Genomic DNA, 20,468 nt, shown 5'->3' with positions numbered 1-20,468 from the left:
ATGCCCAAGAGATAATTATGAACAGTGGAGAAACCTCTGCAGTAGATGAAAGCTGCTTGTAATACTGTGATTTCGGTTGTCAGTACTGGGGAGAATGTGGTATAAGGATTTGGGGAGAGTGGCTGTCATTTCAAACTAGGTGTTTACACTAAACTACATAACTATCACCTCATTCCAAACACTACACTTTGAGAGGCTATGAATTTTACCTAAGCGTATTTTTGTTAAATATATTCACATAAAATATATTCGTATTGATATATATCCACACAGATAAATATATATAGTTTGCTTTAAAGAAAACTCCAGATGGGTATTTTTTAACTGAAAAAAAGAAATCTTTACTTCCCCTCATGAGTTTTTTCTTAAGTTACATCTGTTAAAGATTCACCCAAGCATGTCTGGTTTTGGCTCTAATGTGCTGGCATTGATAGGAAGAAAGTGAATCTACTATCAAATTCAAAATCTCTAATTAAAATAAGGGAGGTGTTGGGGCGCCTGCGTGGCTCAGTTGGTTAAGTGTCCGACTTCAGCTCAGGTCATGGTCTCTGAGTTTGTGAGTTCAAGTCTCGCATTGGGCTCTGTGCTGACAGCTCAGAGCCTGGAGGCTGCTTCAGATTCTGTGTCTCCCTCTCTCTCTGCCCGTCTCCTGCTCCTGCTCTGTCTCTTAAAAATAAATAGTAAAAAAATTAAAAAATTAAAAAAATTTAAAATAAGGGAGGTGTCATCTCAAGCATAAGTTTTCTAGATATAGGGCCTTAGTAGTCATAACTGGATATTTCCAACAGCTAGCACACTAATTAAAAGACCAAAACATGGCTGAAAGTCCACAAGAACAATAAAACTAAAACTAAACAATATTTATTCTGTCATTCATAAGATCCCATTAAAAAAAACCTTCAGAAATATACATCAACTTAGTATTGAACTGCTTATATCCTAACAATTCAGAAAACAATATTCCCAATCCTGATTTCGAGGTGCTCTAAGAGATGGTATATCAATAAATAACAAATTTATTATTAATAAATTGTTTATGTTGTAGACTACTTTGAAGTGTAAGAGTAGGTGGCAAGCAGTGTTCTTTGACATTAGGTAACAAAATATCAAGATTTTAATCTTTGGGAATCACCATTAAACCTGTTAAAATTACACGTGCACCATTATTCTTATGTAATTTGTGAATCAGAGCTTATTCATTTACAAAGACAAAACAGTATTCGTAAATGATAAAGCAGTGGTTCTCAAAAAGTGTAATTTCCAGACCAGAAGCAGCAGCATCACCTCAGAATGTGTTAAAAGTACAGATTCTTGGGCCTACCATAGAGCAACTAACTGTATCACAATCTACAGGTTGGGGCCCAGTAATCTATACTTTAACAAGTCCTAAAATTTGAGAACCACTCTGCTGGAAGAATGAAACAGTAATAACAAATTGCCAGAAATGCTAAAAATATTTCTGCTAGATATTTCTTAAAAGTGAGTTAGAGATTACATAAGCTAACTTTTATTTTAAAAACTAGAATCAAATATAAAAATATCATGGAACAGGAAAAACTTGACATCTAAATTTACTATACATTTCTCCCTTGGAATATTAGGCTTCATTAAAATAACTGTTTTTAAATGTCTCCAAATTTTATATAGACATTCACTTCCAGAACTCTAAAAAAACTCAAATCATTCAAAAAGAGGAAAAAGGGAGAGAAGGAGAAAGTGAGGGAAGGAAGGAGAGAAAGTTCTAACAGACTGACCAGTCTGAAGAACACTAAAAGGTACAGTAACAAAAAAGGCTACTTCTTTCACATTTTAGAGCCGTAAACAATCAAGTTTAAAAAAAACAAAAACAAAAACAGGAGACCTCCCTCCCCCACCCCCACAAAATTCCAAACTCCATCTCAACTAACACAGAAAATAATGGCTGCCTTCTTCACAAGAGAAATAAGTAAGGCACTCTCCTAGTTTAGTGTGACCAAAATTAGATGACTACACAAAAAAATAAAATTCAGGATAAAGAAGCAATTCTCTGATTCCATGGGAGAAGAAGAAGACATGATTAACTAACAAATGAGAGGCTCTGTAAGGTCAACTTCAAACTTTTCCTTCCTAGCCAAGAACAGGAAGGCAGCCTTCTTGAGGATTGGAAGCAGCTCAGCTGTCAGCGCTAAAGAGCCCATCCACTAACCAGCAATTCTACTGAGTGGTATTCCCAGCCACAAGCCTGCAAACCATCAGAAAAGAGAGGTCATGTATGGAAAATCATTGAGTAGCTACCCAGCCACTCTAGAAGCTACTCTACAGTCCGTCCCATTTCCGCTGATTCTAGTCCTGAATTAAAGAGAAAAGGGGATGGAATACTACCATGGTCAGACCATTCACTTCAGGTTATACCCCCAAATCTACCTATGTCCTTTCACAGAAGGCAACTTTTAACACAAAAGCTTACAGTTTAATATTTTAGCACATGAACATAAAATGTTTACGACACTGTAAACATGAAAGAGCATTATTTGTAACTGACCTCTTATAATTCTTACTGTCTGAGCAGATATCCACCTCCAAAAAGAACTAAAGAGAGAAAGAGAGAGATTTGAAGTGTTTTTTTTAAGTAACCCAAATTTTAGCAATTCCTGTTTTGCTCAGCATAATACAAAACTGATAATAAAGTATCATTTTTCTAGTCAAATCTATTATTTAACTTAAAACATACAGTTCAGTTGTTTATTATTTGTTCAAATCTATAAATAAAAAACATTACATTCAAAGACTTTATTTTTCATGAGAATAATGAACAATAATCCAAGCTTACCATTTCACAAGTGGCCTTTTCCAATTGCATACTTCGATGAGCACATTCCAACCTTATGATTTCCAAGATTTCATCAAAAAAGAGGCAGTTGGGAAGAAGAGAACCACTAGACTCCCTACAACTCAGGCTCTGATTATGTTTACAAATGGTTTATACCCATGGACAAAGTTGGAAGCCAGGAAGAGGACGGATCTCTCATTAAATTAAGTCCTAAACCCCTAAGGGACCAAGAAGTCTCTACTTACTTCCCAAATCCTGGGTTTTCCTTCTATGCCGTGGACTTAAATGTACCCAGGGTAAAAACTCTCAACTTTCATTATAACAATCATCTGTGGAGCTACTTATTTATTTAAATTAAAAAGTTGTTTTTTATTTGGATATGATTGACACACAATGTTACATTAGTTTCAGGCCTGTGAAGCTTTTTAAAAACATGGATGTTTAAACTCCACCCCAGATTGACAGAATCAGAATCACTGCGGAGGCCCAGACATCAGAATAGAGTTCCACAGTTGACTGACATTGATATATATCCAGGCTTGAGAACCACTGGTCTATGATGGAGAAGAAATCCAGAACTTCTAAGGGATGACCTTGAATGACAAGTGACAGGATTGGGGACTGTGCAGATATGTTAACTGGGAAAGCTGGATTTGCCCAATTATGTAGTCTAAGCTAGCAATATTCCCTACAATTTGGTGTAGGGAAGGGGAGTGCGAAAAGAAAGGAAAACGAAAGTAGTTTGGGTTAGATGTAACCAGAGGTGCAGAGGTGGAACTAGAGTCAAAATCTAGGACTCAAGATCAAATTCTGACTCTGCCAAATGCTCGCAGTGCAAACTTGAACAAGTCACTTAATGTCTCTGAGCCTCCTCATCTGGAAACATAAAAAGGTCATGGGATTGCTGTGAAGACTAAAAGTATATGAAATGACTCTGTAAATTATTATGTACTAGACTAGTGTTTTTCAAACTATGGGCAACCACCAAGCAAAATAGTAAGAAATAAATTTAGTGGGTTACAATCAACATTTTAAAAACAAAGGGACAGGCACTTGGCTGGCTGAGTCAGTAGAACATGTGACTCTTGATCTCAGGGTCATGAGTTTGAACCCCAAGTTGGGCACAGTCATCAAAAATGAAATAGAACAGGGATGCCTGGGTGGCCCAGCGGGTTAAGCATCCAGCTCTTGTTTTCAGCTTGGGTCATGATCTCACGGTTCTTTAGTTCAAGCCCTGTGTCGGGCTCCACGCTTGCAGCACGATGCTAGCTTGGGATTCTCTCTCCCTCCCTCGCTCTCTGCCCCTCCCCTGCTTGTGTGTGCTCTCTCTCTCTCAAAATTGATAAACTTAAAAAATGAAACAGAGCAGGGGCACCTGGGTGGCTCAGTCAGTTAAGCATCCGACTTCAGCTCAGGTCATGAGCTCGCGGTGAGTTTGAGCCCCATGTCAGACTCTGTGCTGACAGCTCAGAGCCTGGGACCTGCTTCAGATTCTGTTTCCCTCTCTCTCTGTCCCTCCCCTCCCTTGCCCTCTGTCTCTCTCTAATATGAACATTAAAAAAATTTTTTAAATAAATGAAATAAAATAAAATATCTGGTTGAAATTCTGTTTCAGAAGCTTCAGATCTTTAGATTTTTTTTTTTTTCCAATTAGTAAAGCCCAGTGCCTACTGCTCTATCATCCTGATAAAAGCCTGAAGACTTATTCTCTAGAGAGGGTTAAACAAGACATTTCTAGACAGGGACATACCAGAAACAGTAAAGGGAAGAGCATCATGTTGAAAATGGAGAAATTAAGCAAGCATATTGAATAAGAGCTCCCAGCCTTCTTGCCCCAATTTTCACCAATCAGGAGGGAAATACAGAAAGGATCCTGCTTTGAAGATTCTAACTAGACCAGGGAAAAAACCTCAAGTAGTAATATTGGGGTTCACTAATTGTCACACCAGATCAACCTACAACAAAGTTAATCAATTCCCCCCTCTTAAAATTAAGCAATTAAGGATTACTAGATGTCTTAGAGAAACCTCCAATGTGAAGGAATCAAAACCAAATAACTACCTGTAGAAAAAAAAAAAAGTGCATCTAGAAGAAAGGGATTATGTAGAACAAGAAAATATTAAAAAGACATGATTTTATATGTGGAAATGTTTTTTGAGGAAACAGAAAAGCCTGTCCTAAATTCATGTGGAATTCCTAAGGGACCCCCAAATAGCCAAAACAATCTTGAAAAAGAACAAAACTGGAAGACCCATGCTTCCTGACTTTAAAACTTACTACAAAGCTGCAGTATTAACATAAAGACAGATATATAGACCTGTGAAACAGAACAAAGAGCTCCAAAAGAATGAGATCTTGCTATTTGCAATAACATGGATGGACTTAGAAGGTATAATGCTAAGTGAAATAAGTCAGAGAAAGATAAATACCATAATTCCACTCAAATGTGGAATTTAAGAAACAAAACAAATGAATAAAGAAAAAAGAGGAAAAAACACTCTTTTTTAAAAGATTTTTTAAAAATGTTTTTCAATTAATTTATTTTTTTAATTTATTTTTTAATGTTTATTTATTTTTGAGAGACAGAGAGAGACAGAGTGTGAGTGGGGGAGGAGCAGAGAGAGAGGGAGACACAGAATCCAAAGCAGGGTCCAGGCTCTGAGCTGTCAGCACAGAGCCTGTCGCGGGGCTCGAACTCACAGACTGTGAGATCATGACCTGAGCCGAAGTCCGCACTTAACCAACTGAGCCACCCAGGTGCCCCATTAATTTATTGAGAGAGAGAGAGAGAGAGAGAGAGAGCACAAGTGGAGGAGGGTCAGAGAGAGGGAGAAAGAGAATCCCAAGTGGGCTCCGCACCTCCAGCAGAGCCTGACATGGGACAAGATCCTACAAACCATGAGATCGTGACCTGAGCTGAAATCAAGAGTCAGATGCTCAATTGACTAGGACACACAGGTGCCCCAAAAAACCAGACTCTTAAAAACAGAGAACAAGCTGGTGGTTGCCAGAGGGAAGGTAGGGGGAGGAGGAGGATGGGTGAAATAAAGAGCCTTAAGAATACACTTTACCATGATGAGCACTGAATAATGCTTAGAATTATCGAATTATACTGTACACCTTAAATTAATATAACACTGTATGTTAATTACACATCAATTAAAAAAAAAAGAGAGCCCAGAAATAAACCCTCCCATATATGGTCAAATGATATTTGACATGGTGCTAATAAGACATTCAATAAAGAAAGGACAGCCTTTTCAACAAATGGTGCTAGGAAAACTGGATCTCTGCATATAAACAAATAAGCTGAACATTCCCCTCAGAATTTAACTCAGAATGCATCAAGGCTCCAAAATTAACTCAGAATGCATCAAGGCTCTAAAATTTAAAACATGAACCAAGAAAACTCTTACAAGAAACATAAGACAAAAGCTTCATAACATTGAATTTGGAAAAGATTTCTTGGATATGACACCAAAAGCACAGGTAACAAAAGAAAAAACAGACTGGACTTCTTGAAAATTTAAAAATTTTGTACATCAAAAGACACTATCAACAGAGGAAAAAGGCAACCCAAAGAATAGGAGAAAATATTTGCAAATCACGTTATATGATAAGAGATTAATATCCAGAATATATAAAGAACTCCTGAAAGTAAACCATCAACAAACCCAATTTAAAACCAGGCAAAGGACTTAAAATGACATTTCTCTAAAGAAGATAGACAAGTGGCCAATAAGCACATCAATATGCTCAACACACTAATTATTAGGGAGATACAAATTAAAACTACAATAAGATACCAACCCATACCCATTAGGATAGCCACCATCAAAAAAAAACAGAAAACAAGTGTTGGCATAAACGTGGAGAAATTGGAACCCTTGGGCACCACTGGTGGGAACGTAAACTGTACAGCCACTGTGGAAAACAGTATGGTGGCTCCTCAAAAAATTAAAAATAGAATTACCATATGATCCAGCAATTCCACTTTTGGATACATACCCAAAAGAATTGAATACAGGCTCTCAAAGAGTCTGTACACCCATGTTCACAGCAGCGTTATTCACAATAGCTTAAACATGGAAAAAGGGAGTGCACTGGTGGATGAATGGATAAGCAAAATGTGACATACACATACAATGAAGTATTATTCAGCCTGAAAAAGGAAGGACATTCTGCAATATGCTACACCGTGGATGAACCCTGAAGACACTCTGCTAAGCGAAATAAGTCAGTCACAAAAAGAATGTTGTGTGATTCTTACATGATGTCAAAATCATGGAGACAAGAAAGGAGAAGGATAGTTGCCAGAGGTTGGGGGGAGAGGAGAATGAAGAACTCTTATTTAATGGGGTATAGAGGTTCAGTTTTATAAGATGAAAACAGTTCTAGAGATGGATGATAGTAGGCAAAGGACTTAAAATGACATTTCTCCAAAGAAGATATAGAAGGGGTGCACAAGGTTATAAATGTATTTAATACTGAACTGTATGTCTTTAAGTGGTTAAGATGGTAAATTTCATGTTATATATATTTTACCACAATAAGAAAAATGAAAGAAAGAAACACCTCAGGGAGCTTGGGTGGCTCAGTTGGTTAAGTGTCCGACTTCGGCTCACGTCATGATCTCACGGTTCATGAGTTCGAGCCCCGCGTCAGTCTCTGTGCTGACAGCTCAGAGCCTGGAGCCTGCTTCACATTCTGTGTCTCTCTCTCTCTCTGTGCCACAACCCCCCCCCCCCCCTGCCCCCGCCTGCTCATGCTCTGTCTCTCTGTCAAAAATAAATAAACATTTAAAAAAAAAAAAAAAATCCTGAGACTAGATGGCTTATGGTAGCTTTAAAAAATGACAAATTGACAAGAGAACTGTACCCTTAGAGCATACATACTAAGATTGGTTGGTCGAACTCGTAAGAACTTGTGCCCTATCAATCAGATCCATGTTCCTTGTGTTCATGCAATGTCTTTACATAACTATTTGTCATAGTTTCCCATCTATTTAACATCACCTTCGCATAGTCTATTACATTCAAATGGTGAATACTAAATTACAAAATTAATGAAACAAACAAATAACTAGTTAGGCAAAAATCTGTTGAAGTGGAAGATCAATGAAGACTTCCTTTAAAATTGTTAGTCACCTCCACAGGTATGGAAATTTCTTTATCAAGGGTTTGGGAAGATACTCGATGCATAGCTTTTATCTTTATTAACCTTTAAAAGCATGTTAGGTAATAATATAACCTCCTTTTTTTTCCCTGAATTGTAACAATACTCCTCCAATTAGAAATACTAAATCCCAGGGATGCCTGGGTGGCTCCGTAGGTTGTGCCCGACTTTGGCTCAGGTCATGATCTTGCGAGCGGTTTGGCCCTGCTTTGGGCTCTGTGCTGACAGCTCAGAGCCTGGAGCCTGCTTCAGATTCTGTGTCTCCCCCTCTCTCTGCCCCTCCCATGCTCATGCTCTGTTTCTCTCTGTAGCGTTAAAAAAAAAAAAAAAAATTTAAAGAAATACTAAATTCCAATGTCTAATTCCAACAATTTTTATTTTACTTCTTTCTTCAACCAGTACTATTAGAATATTAGCTACCAAAAAATGTTTTTAAAGAAAGAAAAACACTAGCCCTAACCTGTTAAGCCAGTCTGTGTGACAGGTAAAAAAAATTCTCCTAGTCATTGAAAAGAAAATAGAACGTTATAAGGTGACCTACACCTGAACCTGTTCACAAAATTTAGAGAGGTGAGTATCAGATGAGAGAGTTCTGAGGCCACCTTTCACAATGCCAGTTCTTTGACATAAACTAGTCATCATCTGAACTCTAAGTTCATTAAACCAAATGCCCCCATTTCTCCACCTTTCCTTCCATTTTAAAATAATTGAATCTTATGCTTGATGCATTTCTATTCTGCACTGGTAATTCAAAACAAAAGTTCTGCAACAGAAGTAAATACAGGCAGATTTGTAAATAAAGACTATGACAACTTTCATATGCCCACTTTACAATGTTTGTTAATTATTCTTGGATTCACAACAGTCCTCCTGTTATTAGAAATGAGGAAACTGAGGCAAGAGAAGGAAGTGAAAAGAAACTTGCTAGCAAGTTTTGTAGCAACCAGGCACCCACCTGGACACTGCAGCTGCTGTCCTACTCTATTGGACTACAACCCTTTCCTTAAAAGTGCCTGTCAGCGCATAACTCTTTCTCATCACAGACAGCCAAGGCATCCCCACCAAGAAGTAATAGACAAATCAAAGAACTCCTTCTCCCTGAGGAAAAGAAACCACACAACCAAAGCCAGTAACCTTCCCAATCTGCGCTTTGGATTGGGAAATTAAAAAAAAAAAAAAAAAAAAAAAAAAAAGAATGAATGAAAAAAGAAATTCAGGGGACCAACTTCTCAGACTGAAGACCAAGTTATTAGGTGTACTCCACACACTGGGAAATTACAGAAACACTGCTTAAGTAGAGATAAAATCAGGAAGTCCTCGGGTCTTCTGATTTCCATCCTAAACTTAGAGCCCAAAACAAAAACAAAGCAAAAATACCTGAAATTAAAGTCTTTTCCCCAAATAGTTGTATTCTTATATGCTAATATAAAACCCATAAGACCTACAGAGGTCCCTGATATTTACAGCTGATTCCAAGTGTTCACTGGTGTTTACGTCCTATCTCCAAACACAGAATAATGTTGGCACTGACCCAGGCAGGACCTCCACGCACATTTCCCTCTGAAATCATTAGCTTCACATCCACTTTCCTACGTTCCATCTCCGATAGATTCCCTTGGTCAGTATGGCAAATGGAGAGGAGAGCAACGACAGGCTTGTACTTTCACTACGTCTCTCACAGAAAACAATAAAATCTCAGGAGGAGGAGCTGGCAAGGGACAACTCTCACCTGGCCCCGGCTCCCACCACGATACAAAGACACAGCGAGAGCAACAGAAGCTCTGCACCCCACACCTCACTCTGCGAGAAAGACGACTTTCAACGCAAGTGGACCTAATCCTCAACATCTCTTTCCCACGTGGGTCTTCTCCCTCTCCTGAGCACTGGGTCGGACTGGAGAGCGTCTGGAAGGAATCAAACCACGCCAAGGATAGGGAGGAGGATGGTGACGAGCTCCAGGCAGACACCCCAGTCCCTCCTTAGAGGCCCTGGGCTGTACGACTCCAAGTTCCGGGGTCTGAGTTCCCACCACCCACCCCGAGACCCCAGGCCCCTCTGCGTCTCCCCCAGAGGGAAACTCAAGGGCCCAGAGCTGCGGAGAGGGCTGGGCTGCCCAGCACAGGTCCGGACGGGATGGAGCCCTGGCCCGCGTGCTGGCGGGAGGCGGCCCCGGGCTACCGCCGCCCCTCCCCCGGCCCCAGCCTCGCCAGGTCGGATCACCGGCCCTGGAGCGGCTCTCACCTCACCTCAAAGCGGAGGCGTCGGTGGTCCGGCGGCCCGGGGAAGCCCCTGCGCAGAGGCGGTGGAGGACGGGAGGAGAGGCCGGCAGCTCCGGCGATGGCTGACAGGCTCGCAGCACCAGGCCGGCCGGGCACACGGGGAGGGGCGGGGCTTCACGGGAGCCGGCCCCGCCCCCGCCCCGCCCCTGCCTCCCACCTCAGCGGGCGAGCCCCATGAGGCGACTACGTCCGGGGTTACTCCGGGCCGTTCACCTCCGACCCCGCTCCCCGCTGCGGCGCGGTGTGGCCGGCCTCGAAGAGAGGCGCGGGCCCCGAGGACCGCGCGACAGCCAATGAGAGGAAGGCTCGGGGCGGGGCGACGTGAGGCGATGCCGATGGTCCGAGCGCCGCTCTGCCATTCGGGGCCCAGCGGCGAGAGGGCGGGCGGGTCCCGGGCGGTCGTGGCGCCCCAGGCTCACCCTTCACCGCCCCCTTTGGTGGGGGCGGGTGCAGGGCCGGCTGGCCCTTTCCGCCTGCCGGAGGAGGAGGGGCGGGTGGGGGAAACGGCCCCACGTGCACCTCCCAGGAGGGAGAGAGGCTCACGGGCCGCAGAAAGTGAGAAGCCAGCCAGCTTGCAGTACTGGAAGGAAGTCCAGCACCAAAGAGGACGGAGCAGAATACGTGGTGTTCGGGCCCGTAAAGACCTTATCGTTTTCAATACTAACCCCTTGAAGAAGTGGGTATTGCATGCATGAATTGCCCAGGATCACACAGGCTAGTTTTCCAAGTTAGTACAGAGTACAGGCTAACCCCTACTCTGGAACAACATAACCAGCCCATTGGCTTGCTAGGCGGCCCCAAAGCAGCGCACTCCAAAAGACTCTGAGGTGCAGGATCCTGGATTATTGAGGGAAAGCCTCAGTAAAGGAAGCTCAGTAAGAAGGCCAGAGTGCCAATGGACAACAGTTCTTTCTGCCTGCCTTGAGCAGGGAAAATAAAGGGCAATAAATTCCGGATTTCTCCGGTTAGAGCAACCTTCCGTTGTGGTTCCGCCAAGTCATTGAACAGAAGCCAACCAGTTCCTCTACCTTTACCAGTTACTTCACAGCCACACTTTCATGGTGGCTGTGTGTTGAAAAGTAACAGTTAAGAGTTTCAGTATATAATACAACTATCAGATGGAAGAGAAAGAAAATTGGAGAAAACTGCACTTCAGAAAAAAAGGGGTGAGCTTAACCCCTTACAAGAATTTAATGAAGCACCCAGAGTACTTGCCTGATCTTTACACAGTCTTGTGCTAAAGGTCAAGAGAAGGACAGTGAATGATGATTTGGTGAGAAGAAGCTCTATGCCAGAGGGCAAAAAGTACATAGGATAGGAGTACACACCTGAGGTCAGTTCTTGGGCTGAAGCAGAGGCAGAAAGATGGGAAGGTTCGTCAACAAGGGACAATATTCACCTAGGACTCCTCATAATACCACTAGGTGGTAGCTTCTCCAAGAGTTTACCAACCTACTTTAATAGGAACTGGAAAAAGAAATTTGGAAACATTTGGACCTTACAGAGCAGTGAGCCATTTTTCACAATGACTGTGTCTGTCGTTGGATGCATCTGTCAAGGAACAGAGATAGGAAAATTAGAACTTAAAGGTAAATGAGCATAACTTCCTGGTTTTAACGAGATGTTTGACTTGACTGGGGAGGGGGGGGGGGGAAGGCCCCAGGAAGAGGGAAGCTTTGCCTCTCTTGGAAAGAACTAAAAATCTTGAGGCTGCCTCTTTTATTTTTCATATACCTTTCCTATTTCTAAGTAATAGGAACTCTGCCCCCAAGATTCTTTCTTAGTGGTGTTGCTGTATATCAGCCTTAGGAGCACTGCAAAACCAGGGGGTTAACTCTCAGGAACTTCTGTGAAACTTCAGCAAGTCCTTACATATCCTGCTTCTCACCTCACTGACTGTTTGAAGTAACTGAGCTCTGAGAAGAACCAGACAAGGAAAGGCCTGATGAAAGAACCACAGTGGAAGAAAATGAAGGATGAGTTAGGATATATACCAAGACCACTTACATAAAATCTAGTTATTATCAAATATTAAGATGTGTAGGCAGAGAACTAGGTCTTTAAAATAATGCATCTAGAATTTCAACAGCTCCTCAGTGTTGTGTTGTTTGGTGCATGCCACAACCTGCTAGTTTAAGCTCTTTAGAGCTGTTCCATGAGTTCTTGCCACACAAGCCATTATAATCTGTAAGAAGTGGAGGAGGAGAGCCAAAGGGTGGAGAGAGAACTTACTATACAAGACTAACAGGTGGAAGAGAAGAGAGTGAATGGAGTGGCATATTTCTAGAAGCTGAAACTAGACAGCTATAATGGGCTAAATTGTGTTCCAAAATTCGTATGTTGAAATTCTAACCCCCAGTACCTCAAAATGTGAGTATTGGGAATAGGGTCTTTAAAGAGGAAATTAAAATTTTAAATGGGGTCATTAGGGTGAGCCCTAATTCCAAATGACTTTTGTCTTTATGAGGAAAGGAGTGGTGCCTGGCTAGCTCAGTCGGTAGAGTATGCGATTCTTTTTTTTTTCTTTCTTTTTTTTCTTTTTTTTTTTAACTTAAATCCAAGTTAGTTAGCATATAGTGCAACAATGATTTCAGGGATAGATTCCTTAATGGAGTATGTGATTCTTTTTTTTTTTTTTTAATTTTTTTTTAACCTTTATTTATTTTTGAGACAGAGAGAGACAGAGCATAAATGGGGGAGGGTCAGAGAGAGGGAGACACAGAATCTGAAACAGGCTCCAGGCTCTGAGCTGTCAGCACAGAGCCCGACGCGGGGCTCAAACTCCCAGACTGCGAGATAATGACCTGAGCCGAAGTCGGACGCTTAACCGACTGAGCCACCCAGGCGCCCCGGAGTATGTGATTCTTGATCTGATCTCAGGTTTGTGGGTTCAAGCCCCATGCTAGGTGTAGAGATTACTTAAAAATAAAATCTTTGAAAAGAAAAAGAGATTAGGACACACGGACAGAGAGAAAACCATCTGTGAATCACAATTGATGAAGCACTTACCAGAATTGTGGCTTTTATGCTGGAGAAGATGGCTATCTACAAGCCAAAGAGAGAAGCCTCAGAAGAGACCAAACCTGCAGACACCTTGATCTTGGACTTAATAGCCTTCAGAACTGTGAAGAAATAAATTTCTGTTGTTTAAGCCACCCAGTTGGTGATACTTTATTATGGCAGCCCTAGAAAACTAATAGCTCCCAAGTGTCAAATGGCTTCCAGGTCTTTCAGGAAGGTTACATAAAGGTATCAGGGACTTATCTTGAGCATTACAGCTACCTTCCAGCCTTAAAGATGGTCTCTCTTCCTACTCCGGGGGAAGTAAGAAAACTCTAAGCAGTTCCTGTCTTTAAGGTGATACAGTCTAGTTAGGAAGACAAAACTAAACACGAAAACAGTGTCTATGTCTTGCTCCTTAGATGATAGCCATGTGAATTTTATAAGAGCCATAGATGGGAGAGGGTAAATTCTCAAAAATGAGTAAGACTTGGGGCACCGGAGTGGCTCAGTTAGTGAAGCTTCTGACTCTTGATTTCAACTCAGGTAATGATCTCAGAGTTTGGGACCCCCACGTATGGTGCCACACTGACAGTATGGAGCCTGCTTAAGATTCTCTCCTTCTCCCTCTGTCACTCCCCCACTTGTACTCTCTCTGCCTCAAAAATAAATAAATAAACATTATATAAAACGAGTAAGCCTTGAAATATATAAACAGTAGGTGTGTCAATGTCCAAGCCATTTTGGCACTTTATTTTCAATTCTATTTCAGTTTAGGGCAGTGTTTCTCAATGTTCCACTGACCGCATGAAATAGAATCACTAGATGCTTGTTAAACTTCAGATTCCCAAGGTGCCTGGGTAGCTCAGAGGCCACTCTGTTCCGTTTGAGCGTCTGACTTCCGCTCATGTCCTGATCTTGTGGTTTGTGGGTTTGAGCCCTGTATTAGGCTCTGTGCTGATGGTTTGGAGCCTGGAACCTGCTTCGGATTCTGTCTCCCTCTCTCTTTCTGCTCCTCCTCTGCTCATGCTTTGTCTCTTTTTCTCAAAGATAAATAAACACTCAAAAAAAAATTCATGGAGTGCTTTGTTATCCAGTCCTGAACACCTGTGCTGAGAGCTCAGAGCCTGGAGACTGCTTCGGGTTCTGTGTCTCCCTCTCCCTCTGCCCCTCCCCCACACATGCGGGCCTGCGCGCTCTCTCACAAAAATATTTAAAAAATTATTTTTAAAATTATTTTTTTTAAAATGAAGACTTTTTTAAAAATTAGTAATTACTCAACCTGAAGTTTGAGAATAATAGTTTAGGGCTTATCATTATTGTTCCCCTCTGCTGCCAGTGTCTCTGTTAAATAGCAATGCCTCCTACACCTGCACTTCTAAGACAGGAAAGTCTATCAGGTCAGGCCAGAGTTAAACCAAGGGAGGAAAGAAAGTGCCTTAATGGGAAACTGAACAGTGAAGAGCCCACCTGTCCTGGTGGTTGGCCACGGTTCCAAATTCCTTAAGTAGCAAGGTCAGTGATCAACTTTTAGAACAGAGGATAGAGGAAACACTGAGATATTATTTCCCACTGACCTCCGTTATATAATGTATTCTCTAACCTGGCTTCTAGTTCTTGCCATACCTATTCTTTTTTTGTTTTTAATATTTTAAATGTTTATTTATTTTTGAGAGAGAGACAGAGCACAAGTGGGAGAGAGGCAGAGAGAGAGGGAGACACAGAATCAGAAGGAGGCTACAGGCTCTGAGCTGTCAGCACAGAGCGGGCTCAAACTTATGAGCCATGAGATCATGACCTGAGCTGAAGTCAGAAGCTTAACCAACTGAGCCACCCAGGTGCCCCTTTAATTGTTTTTAATGTTTTTTATTTTAGAGAGTGTGAGAGACAGAGCATGAGTGATGGAGGGGCAGAGAAGAGAGGGAGATACAGAATCCAAAGCAGGCTCCAGACTCTGAGCTGTCAGCATAGAGCCCAATGCGGGGCTGGAACTCACAAACTGTGAGATCATGAAGTTGGATGCTTAATGAACTGAGCCACCCAGGTGCCCCAGACTGCCATATCTATTCTTACCTTGGCTGACGTCATCCTTCCTACCTCCTATTTTCTGAATCTTTCTATTCCTTGGAAGTCCCATATTCTGTAAGATCTCTTTTACTTCTCCAGCTTCCACTGATCTCTCCTCTGAATTCCTGTAGCAGTCTGGTCACGACCACCTGGTTCAGCACTTATTTGGCTATAATTTTCTATGTGTATATTGGTTTTAGCTCTCCGACTGAATTTTAATAATCTTAAAGGCAGAGAGCATTTCTTATAGTTTGGTACTCCCCTCTATAGCTCTTAGAGTAGGTGTAGGTTATAAATATTAGTAAGTACTTCACTGACTGAAATAAAGATTAGCTCTGTACCTGAGAGGCCACTTTGTTCCAGCTGTCTGCTTATCCGTCTTCATGTCACCTCTGGGAGGCAAAGACTCCAGTAAGGTACTTGGCTTTTTTATAGATGGACAGACTTCATCAAGAAAGTCGGTGCCTTGACCAGAATTGTGGCTCCAGTTGTGAGATAAGGGAAAAAGGCATAAAAGCCTTATCTGAACACTATGGAACACTACACTTCTTTGTTCTGGTCAGCCATTCAGGTTCATCCAGACTTAAGAGCCTGAGGGAACTTCACACCATGAAGTCAGAAAATGTCCTCAGGGAAGCCACTTTATAAGTCTGCTTCTGATGATGAAAGGTAGGATTACACAACAAAGAACATAGTTCATAGTAGAGATTCACCACGATGTTTTCACATGGACACTTGGGTTTTCACATGGGTACATGGGTTTTCAAAAGGCATTTCAGTTGTCCCTCCCTCCTTGTCATCTAGTCCTGAACACCTAGTCTCTATCCATATTTGGTAGTTACCTAACCTTAGCTCCTTCTTCCATGACACCTCCAATATCTTTTCTTTTTTAAACCTAAGTCAACATAGCTCACAACTCAACAGCTAAAGAAAGTTTAAAGGGCCCTTTTACCTAGAGGCAGAAAAATGGACAAGATGGTTCATTTAGGTCTTGCCCAATGCTGGGATTTTGACATTTTATATTGATCAGCTTTATTATCTTCTCATCTCTGAACTCATTCTCCAGCAAATCAATAAAAATGTTCCTGGTGAGTTTACTTTCTACTCTTGTCCTCACTTTCTCTTCAGACTTCTCCAGTGTCTACATTACTCCTTATATATCAGACTAAGCTTTTTCCTGCTACATGTTTAGATCTCTGCTTATCTACCCCAGATACCCTCACTCTCCATTATTATTATATATGCAACATGATATATAATACATTAGTAAATTTTACTGAGCCTCTATTTTTAAGGAAAAGTGAGCCATCATTCAATTTCCTTTCATCCTTTTCTTCAGTCTTAAAGTTTTCTCATATCATAACTTGGACCAGAAGATTTCACAATCTTCCTGTCTTTTTTCACTCTCACCTCTGGTCAACACATTAGACCAGCAGGTAGAAGGCCATGTCCCCAACACAAATCTTGTTCATCAGTGGATCTGCTGTGCTCATGTGTACAGCAAAATGAAAGATAAGGGAAAGCAAAAATGAATGAAAATAAAATACAGTTTAAATCAATGAATGAGTTGGCCATAATCAATTGAATACCATAATTTTGAGGGTCAATACAGGCAAGCAGAAATGAGAAGAACTGATTCTTGGAACTGGCAATCTAAGCCAAAATACCTCAAGAGCAGCAGGGACTTTGCCTTCTCTGTGTTGTATTGCAGAATTTGAGCTCTTTAATCAGATAGACCAGGCTTTCAATCCTGACTCTGTCACTAATTAGCTCTGTGACCTTGAGCAAATGACCCCTTTTCTGAGCCACAGTTTCCTTGTCTATAAAACTGAGGTATCAGAGCTACCTTGTAAGGTTGTGTTTTGGATTAAATGTTATAACCAAAATGTAAAGTTTCCAACACAGAGCTTGGAACATAACAAGCACACTGAAAATATCGCTTCCCTTCTTCCTTCTGTGCCCCCTCCTATATCCTATGAGTGCTCGGTACAAGAACAAAATATCCTACAGATGTTCACTTAATTCAGGAATTTTTATGTTATTAAATTCACCACCCCACTCACCCGAGGCCAATATCCCCGTGTAATAGAGCATGTGATCAGAGACCTAGGGATAATCTGAATCCTTTACCCTGATTTGGAGGGAGCAAGCAAACAGGAGAAGTGACTGGCCTGGGCTTCTGAAAACCAATGGAAGGCTGGTACTCTGAGTCCCATGGTTGTACCACACTGAAAAGCCTCTTTGGCCTCTTTGGCAAGGATGTGGAACAACAGGAACATTCATGTGCTGCAGACAGAAGTGTAAATGGGGACAACCTCTTAGAAAACAATTTGGCATTAATTAGTAAAGCTGAACATATCCTGTCTACCCTATAACCCACCTTCCATTTCTGAATTTATACTCCAGAGAAACTTTCTTCTTTTTTTATTTTTTTTTTAATGTTTATTTTTGAGAGACAGAGAGACAGAGTGCAAGCGGGGGAGGTCCAGAGAGAGAGGGGGACACAGAATCCAAAGCAGGCTCCAGACTCTGAGCTGTCAGCATAGAGCTCCACACGAGGCTCCAACTCATGAATGGTGAGATTCTGACCTGAGCTGAAGTCAGACTGAGCCACCAGAGAAACTTTCATATGTGCCCATGTTCATCGTTCATTATAGTAAAAAACTGGGAACCCCAGGTCTCTCGGCAGTAGAATGGATACATAAATTGTGGTATATTAATACAGTGGAATATTATAAAATAATGAGAATAAACAAACAATTCTACAATGAAATACGGATGAATTTTACAAACATAATGTTGAGCAGGATGCCTGGGAGGCTCAGTCGGTTAAGTGACCGACTCTTGATTTCAGTTCAGGTCATGATCTCAGGGCTGGTGAGTTCGTGCCCCACGTCTGGCTCTCTGCTGACAGTGTGGAGCCTACTTTGAATTCTCTGTCTCTGCCCCTTCCCTGCTCATGCTCACTCTCTCGCTCTCTCTCAAAATAAATAAATAAACTTTAAAATTAAAAAAAACATAATGTTGAGCAAAAAAAAGCCAGACACAAAAGAGTATGTTTCTGGTTATATAAAGTTCAAAAATAGGCAAAACTCATTTGTGGTGGTAAAAATCTGAATAATGGTTACTCTGAAGGTGGGTAATGACTGAGAGAGGACACGAAGAGAGGTATATCCATTTTGTGTTATACATAATAAAAAGTATACCTTAAAATACATAAAGAATGAATCCATTTATATAACTTCAAAAGCAGACAAAAAAAGTATATTTTTAGTGATACACATACAGTTGACAACTTTTAAAAACCTTGGAAAAATGATTGGGAGGAGGGAAATGAGTGGGATCAGAAAATAAACAGTTTCTAAGACACTGGCAATGTTTAATTTCTTAATTTGGGCGATGGCTATATGCTGTCCTCATTGTTATTACTGTTGTTATTAATTAAAATTACACTTATTTTCTATATACTCTTCTATATGTATGATACATTCCACAATAAAAGAATTTAAAATAAACCAACCAAACAAAAGCATGCACCTTTAAAAGAAAGAGAAGCAGAGCATGGCATTAAAATAGTAATTTTAGAGCTGTAAGAGGTTTCAAAATCATCTTGTCTAACCATCTCAAGAAACTGAAACAGAGGCCAGAGAAGTTAAGTGACTTACAGTGATTCAGTAAATTACAGACCCTAATCTAGAACTTAGTAAACCTCTTGGCTTCTTGACAAATGCTCCTTCCACAGACCCACCGTTTGATCCATCCAGTTCTAGTTTCCCATTATTTTCCAGAATCACATCTCTTACCTGCACACATCAGAAAACTTACCTAGAGCATTTACTTTCAAATGCCCCCTCTCTGTAAAGAGAGCTTTCATACTATTCTTACTTTCAAATCTTATACTATAATAAAAAAAAAGAAGAAGAAGAAACGGGAAAAAAAAAGATAACTTACCTATGTTACAGCTTTCTTTCCCTCCTAAATTAGAAATCTTTGTTGTAGGGAAAGGAGATCAAGAGAGATTATCCTCTCCTCCACATATACTCCAGACACTTTGAAAACCACTCAAAGTATCTAGTAGTACAGAAAGGGACCCAGGTATTTTGCCTTGTTAATACAGCTCTCTTGCTTCTCTGTATCCCACGGTATAGCCACACCAACATGCAGGATGACTTTTGGGCCTTTGAGACACAAAAGAAAAAGGGAAGGGTCTAAAAATCGGTAAAAGAAAACTCTTCCACTTTATCTTTGTCCAAGCACGAGGTTTCCTCTGGGAAGAGTGAGCTCTTCTGCCACCTTGTGACACAGAATGACAATAGCGAGCCCTAGATATTTTCCTACCGCTGCTCCAAGGAGGCAGCACTGGCATCTAATGTGGATCTAGGAAAGAATGAATCTATAGAATACTTCAAATAGACAGACGGTGGGGGGCAGTGCAGGGAGAGTGTCTAATACCAAAAGGGAGCAGAGGATCAGGTAATCATGTTAAGGTAATAGTAAGCAAAAATCATGAAACTCACGGAAGGCAATGGAGCCCCTTTATTCTCCCTACCCACCTGCCCTCTGCTAAGAGAATCCGGCAACTGCAGCAGGGAAAAAAGTAATGCTCTAGGTTCCAGTGTTGCTCTGGAACAATAAAGATCTGAGGCACTTATGTTCCCTCCACTCAGTGGCCTCTCTGCTCCTTTACATAGCAAAACATCTCAAAAAAGTTACATACACGTTTTCATCTCCGATTCCCTCTCAGCCCTTTCCTGCTTCCGCCACTCTGCTGCAAGTGCTGTCACAAAATTGTCAAATCCACCGATATGGTCTTTATTATACACAACCTCAACACAGCATTTGACCAGCTGATTCCTTCCTTGAAAGACTCTCCTTTATTGGCTTCTATGCCATCTACCCTCTCGATTTTCTCAGCTCAGATGTCACCTCCTCAGGGAAGTCCGCCCTGACCACTCTAAATGTAACCTCTTCTAGTAGTTCTTCACCTTATCACCTGTTTGCTACTTCACAACTATCACAACCTCTAATTATATTGTATTTGCATTTGTATATTATCATTAGCCCTCTGCACTAGTTTGTTTTCAACTGTGTTTATAGTCTGCTTCCCATCATTTCATGTGAACACAGACTTGGTCTGG

General features: G+C 41.2%; 1 protein-coding gene across 19 annotated transcripts in view; it reads right to left on the bottom strand.

The window, feature by feature from the left end:
• ACACA (acetyl-CoA carboxylase alpha) overlaps positions 1–20,468 on the bottom strand; it is a 276,865-nt gene that overhangs the window by 223,109 nt on the left and 33,288 nt on the right. For 7 of the 19 annotated variants that reach the window (XM_078437423.2, XM_060646609.3, XM_060646604.3 and 4 more), the window contains exons 1-2: positions 10,231–10,511; positions 9,714–9,888 (exon numbers count right to left, since the gene is read on the bottom strand). The exons of 2 other annotated variants lie outside the window; for them this stretch is intronic. In XM_078437423.2, the coding sequence (XP_078293549.1) occupies positions 9,714–9,831 (118 nt within the window). In that variant the 5' untranslated portion in view covers positions 9,832–9,888; positions 10,231–10,511. Of the gene's footprint in view, positions 1–2,521; positions 2,569–2,809; positions 3,668–9,713; positions 9,889–10,230; positions 10,520–13,272; positions 13,386–15,671; positions 15,959–20,468 lie in introns of those variants that run through there. 10 more of the 19 variants (XM_060646608.3, XM_078437425.2, XM_081791233.1 and 7 more) reach the window with 8 other exon arrangements.

This window comes from Panthera onca, chromosome E1, assembly GCF_046562875.1.
Source record: "Panthera onca isolate mPanOnc1 chromosome E1, mPanOnc1 haplotype 2, whole genome shotgun sequence".
Classification (NCBI taxonomy): domain Eukaryota; kingdom Metazoa; phylum Chordata; class Mammalia; order Carnivora; family Felidae; genus Panthera; species Panthera onca.
Note: the sequence above shows the minus strand (reverse complement) of the source record. Positions and strands in the feature narration are given on the sequence as shown.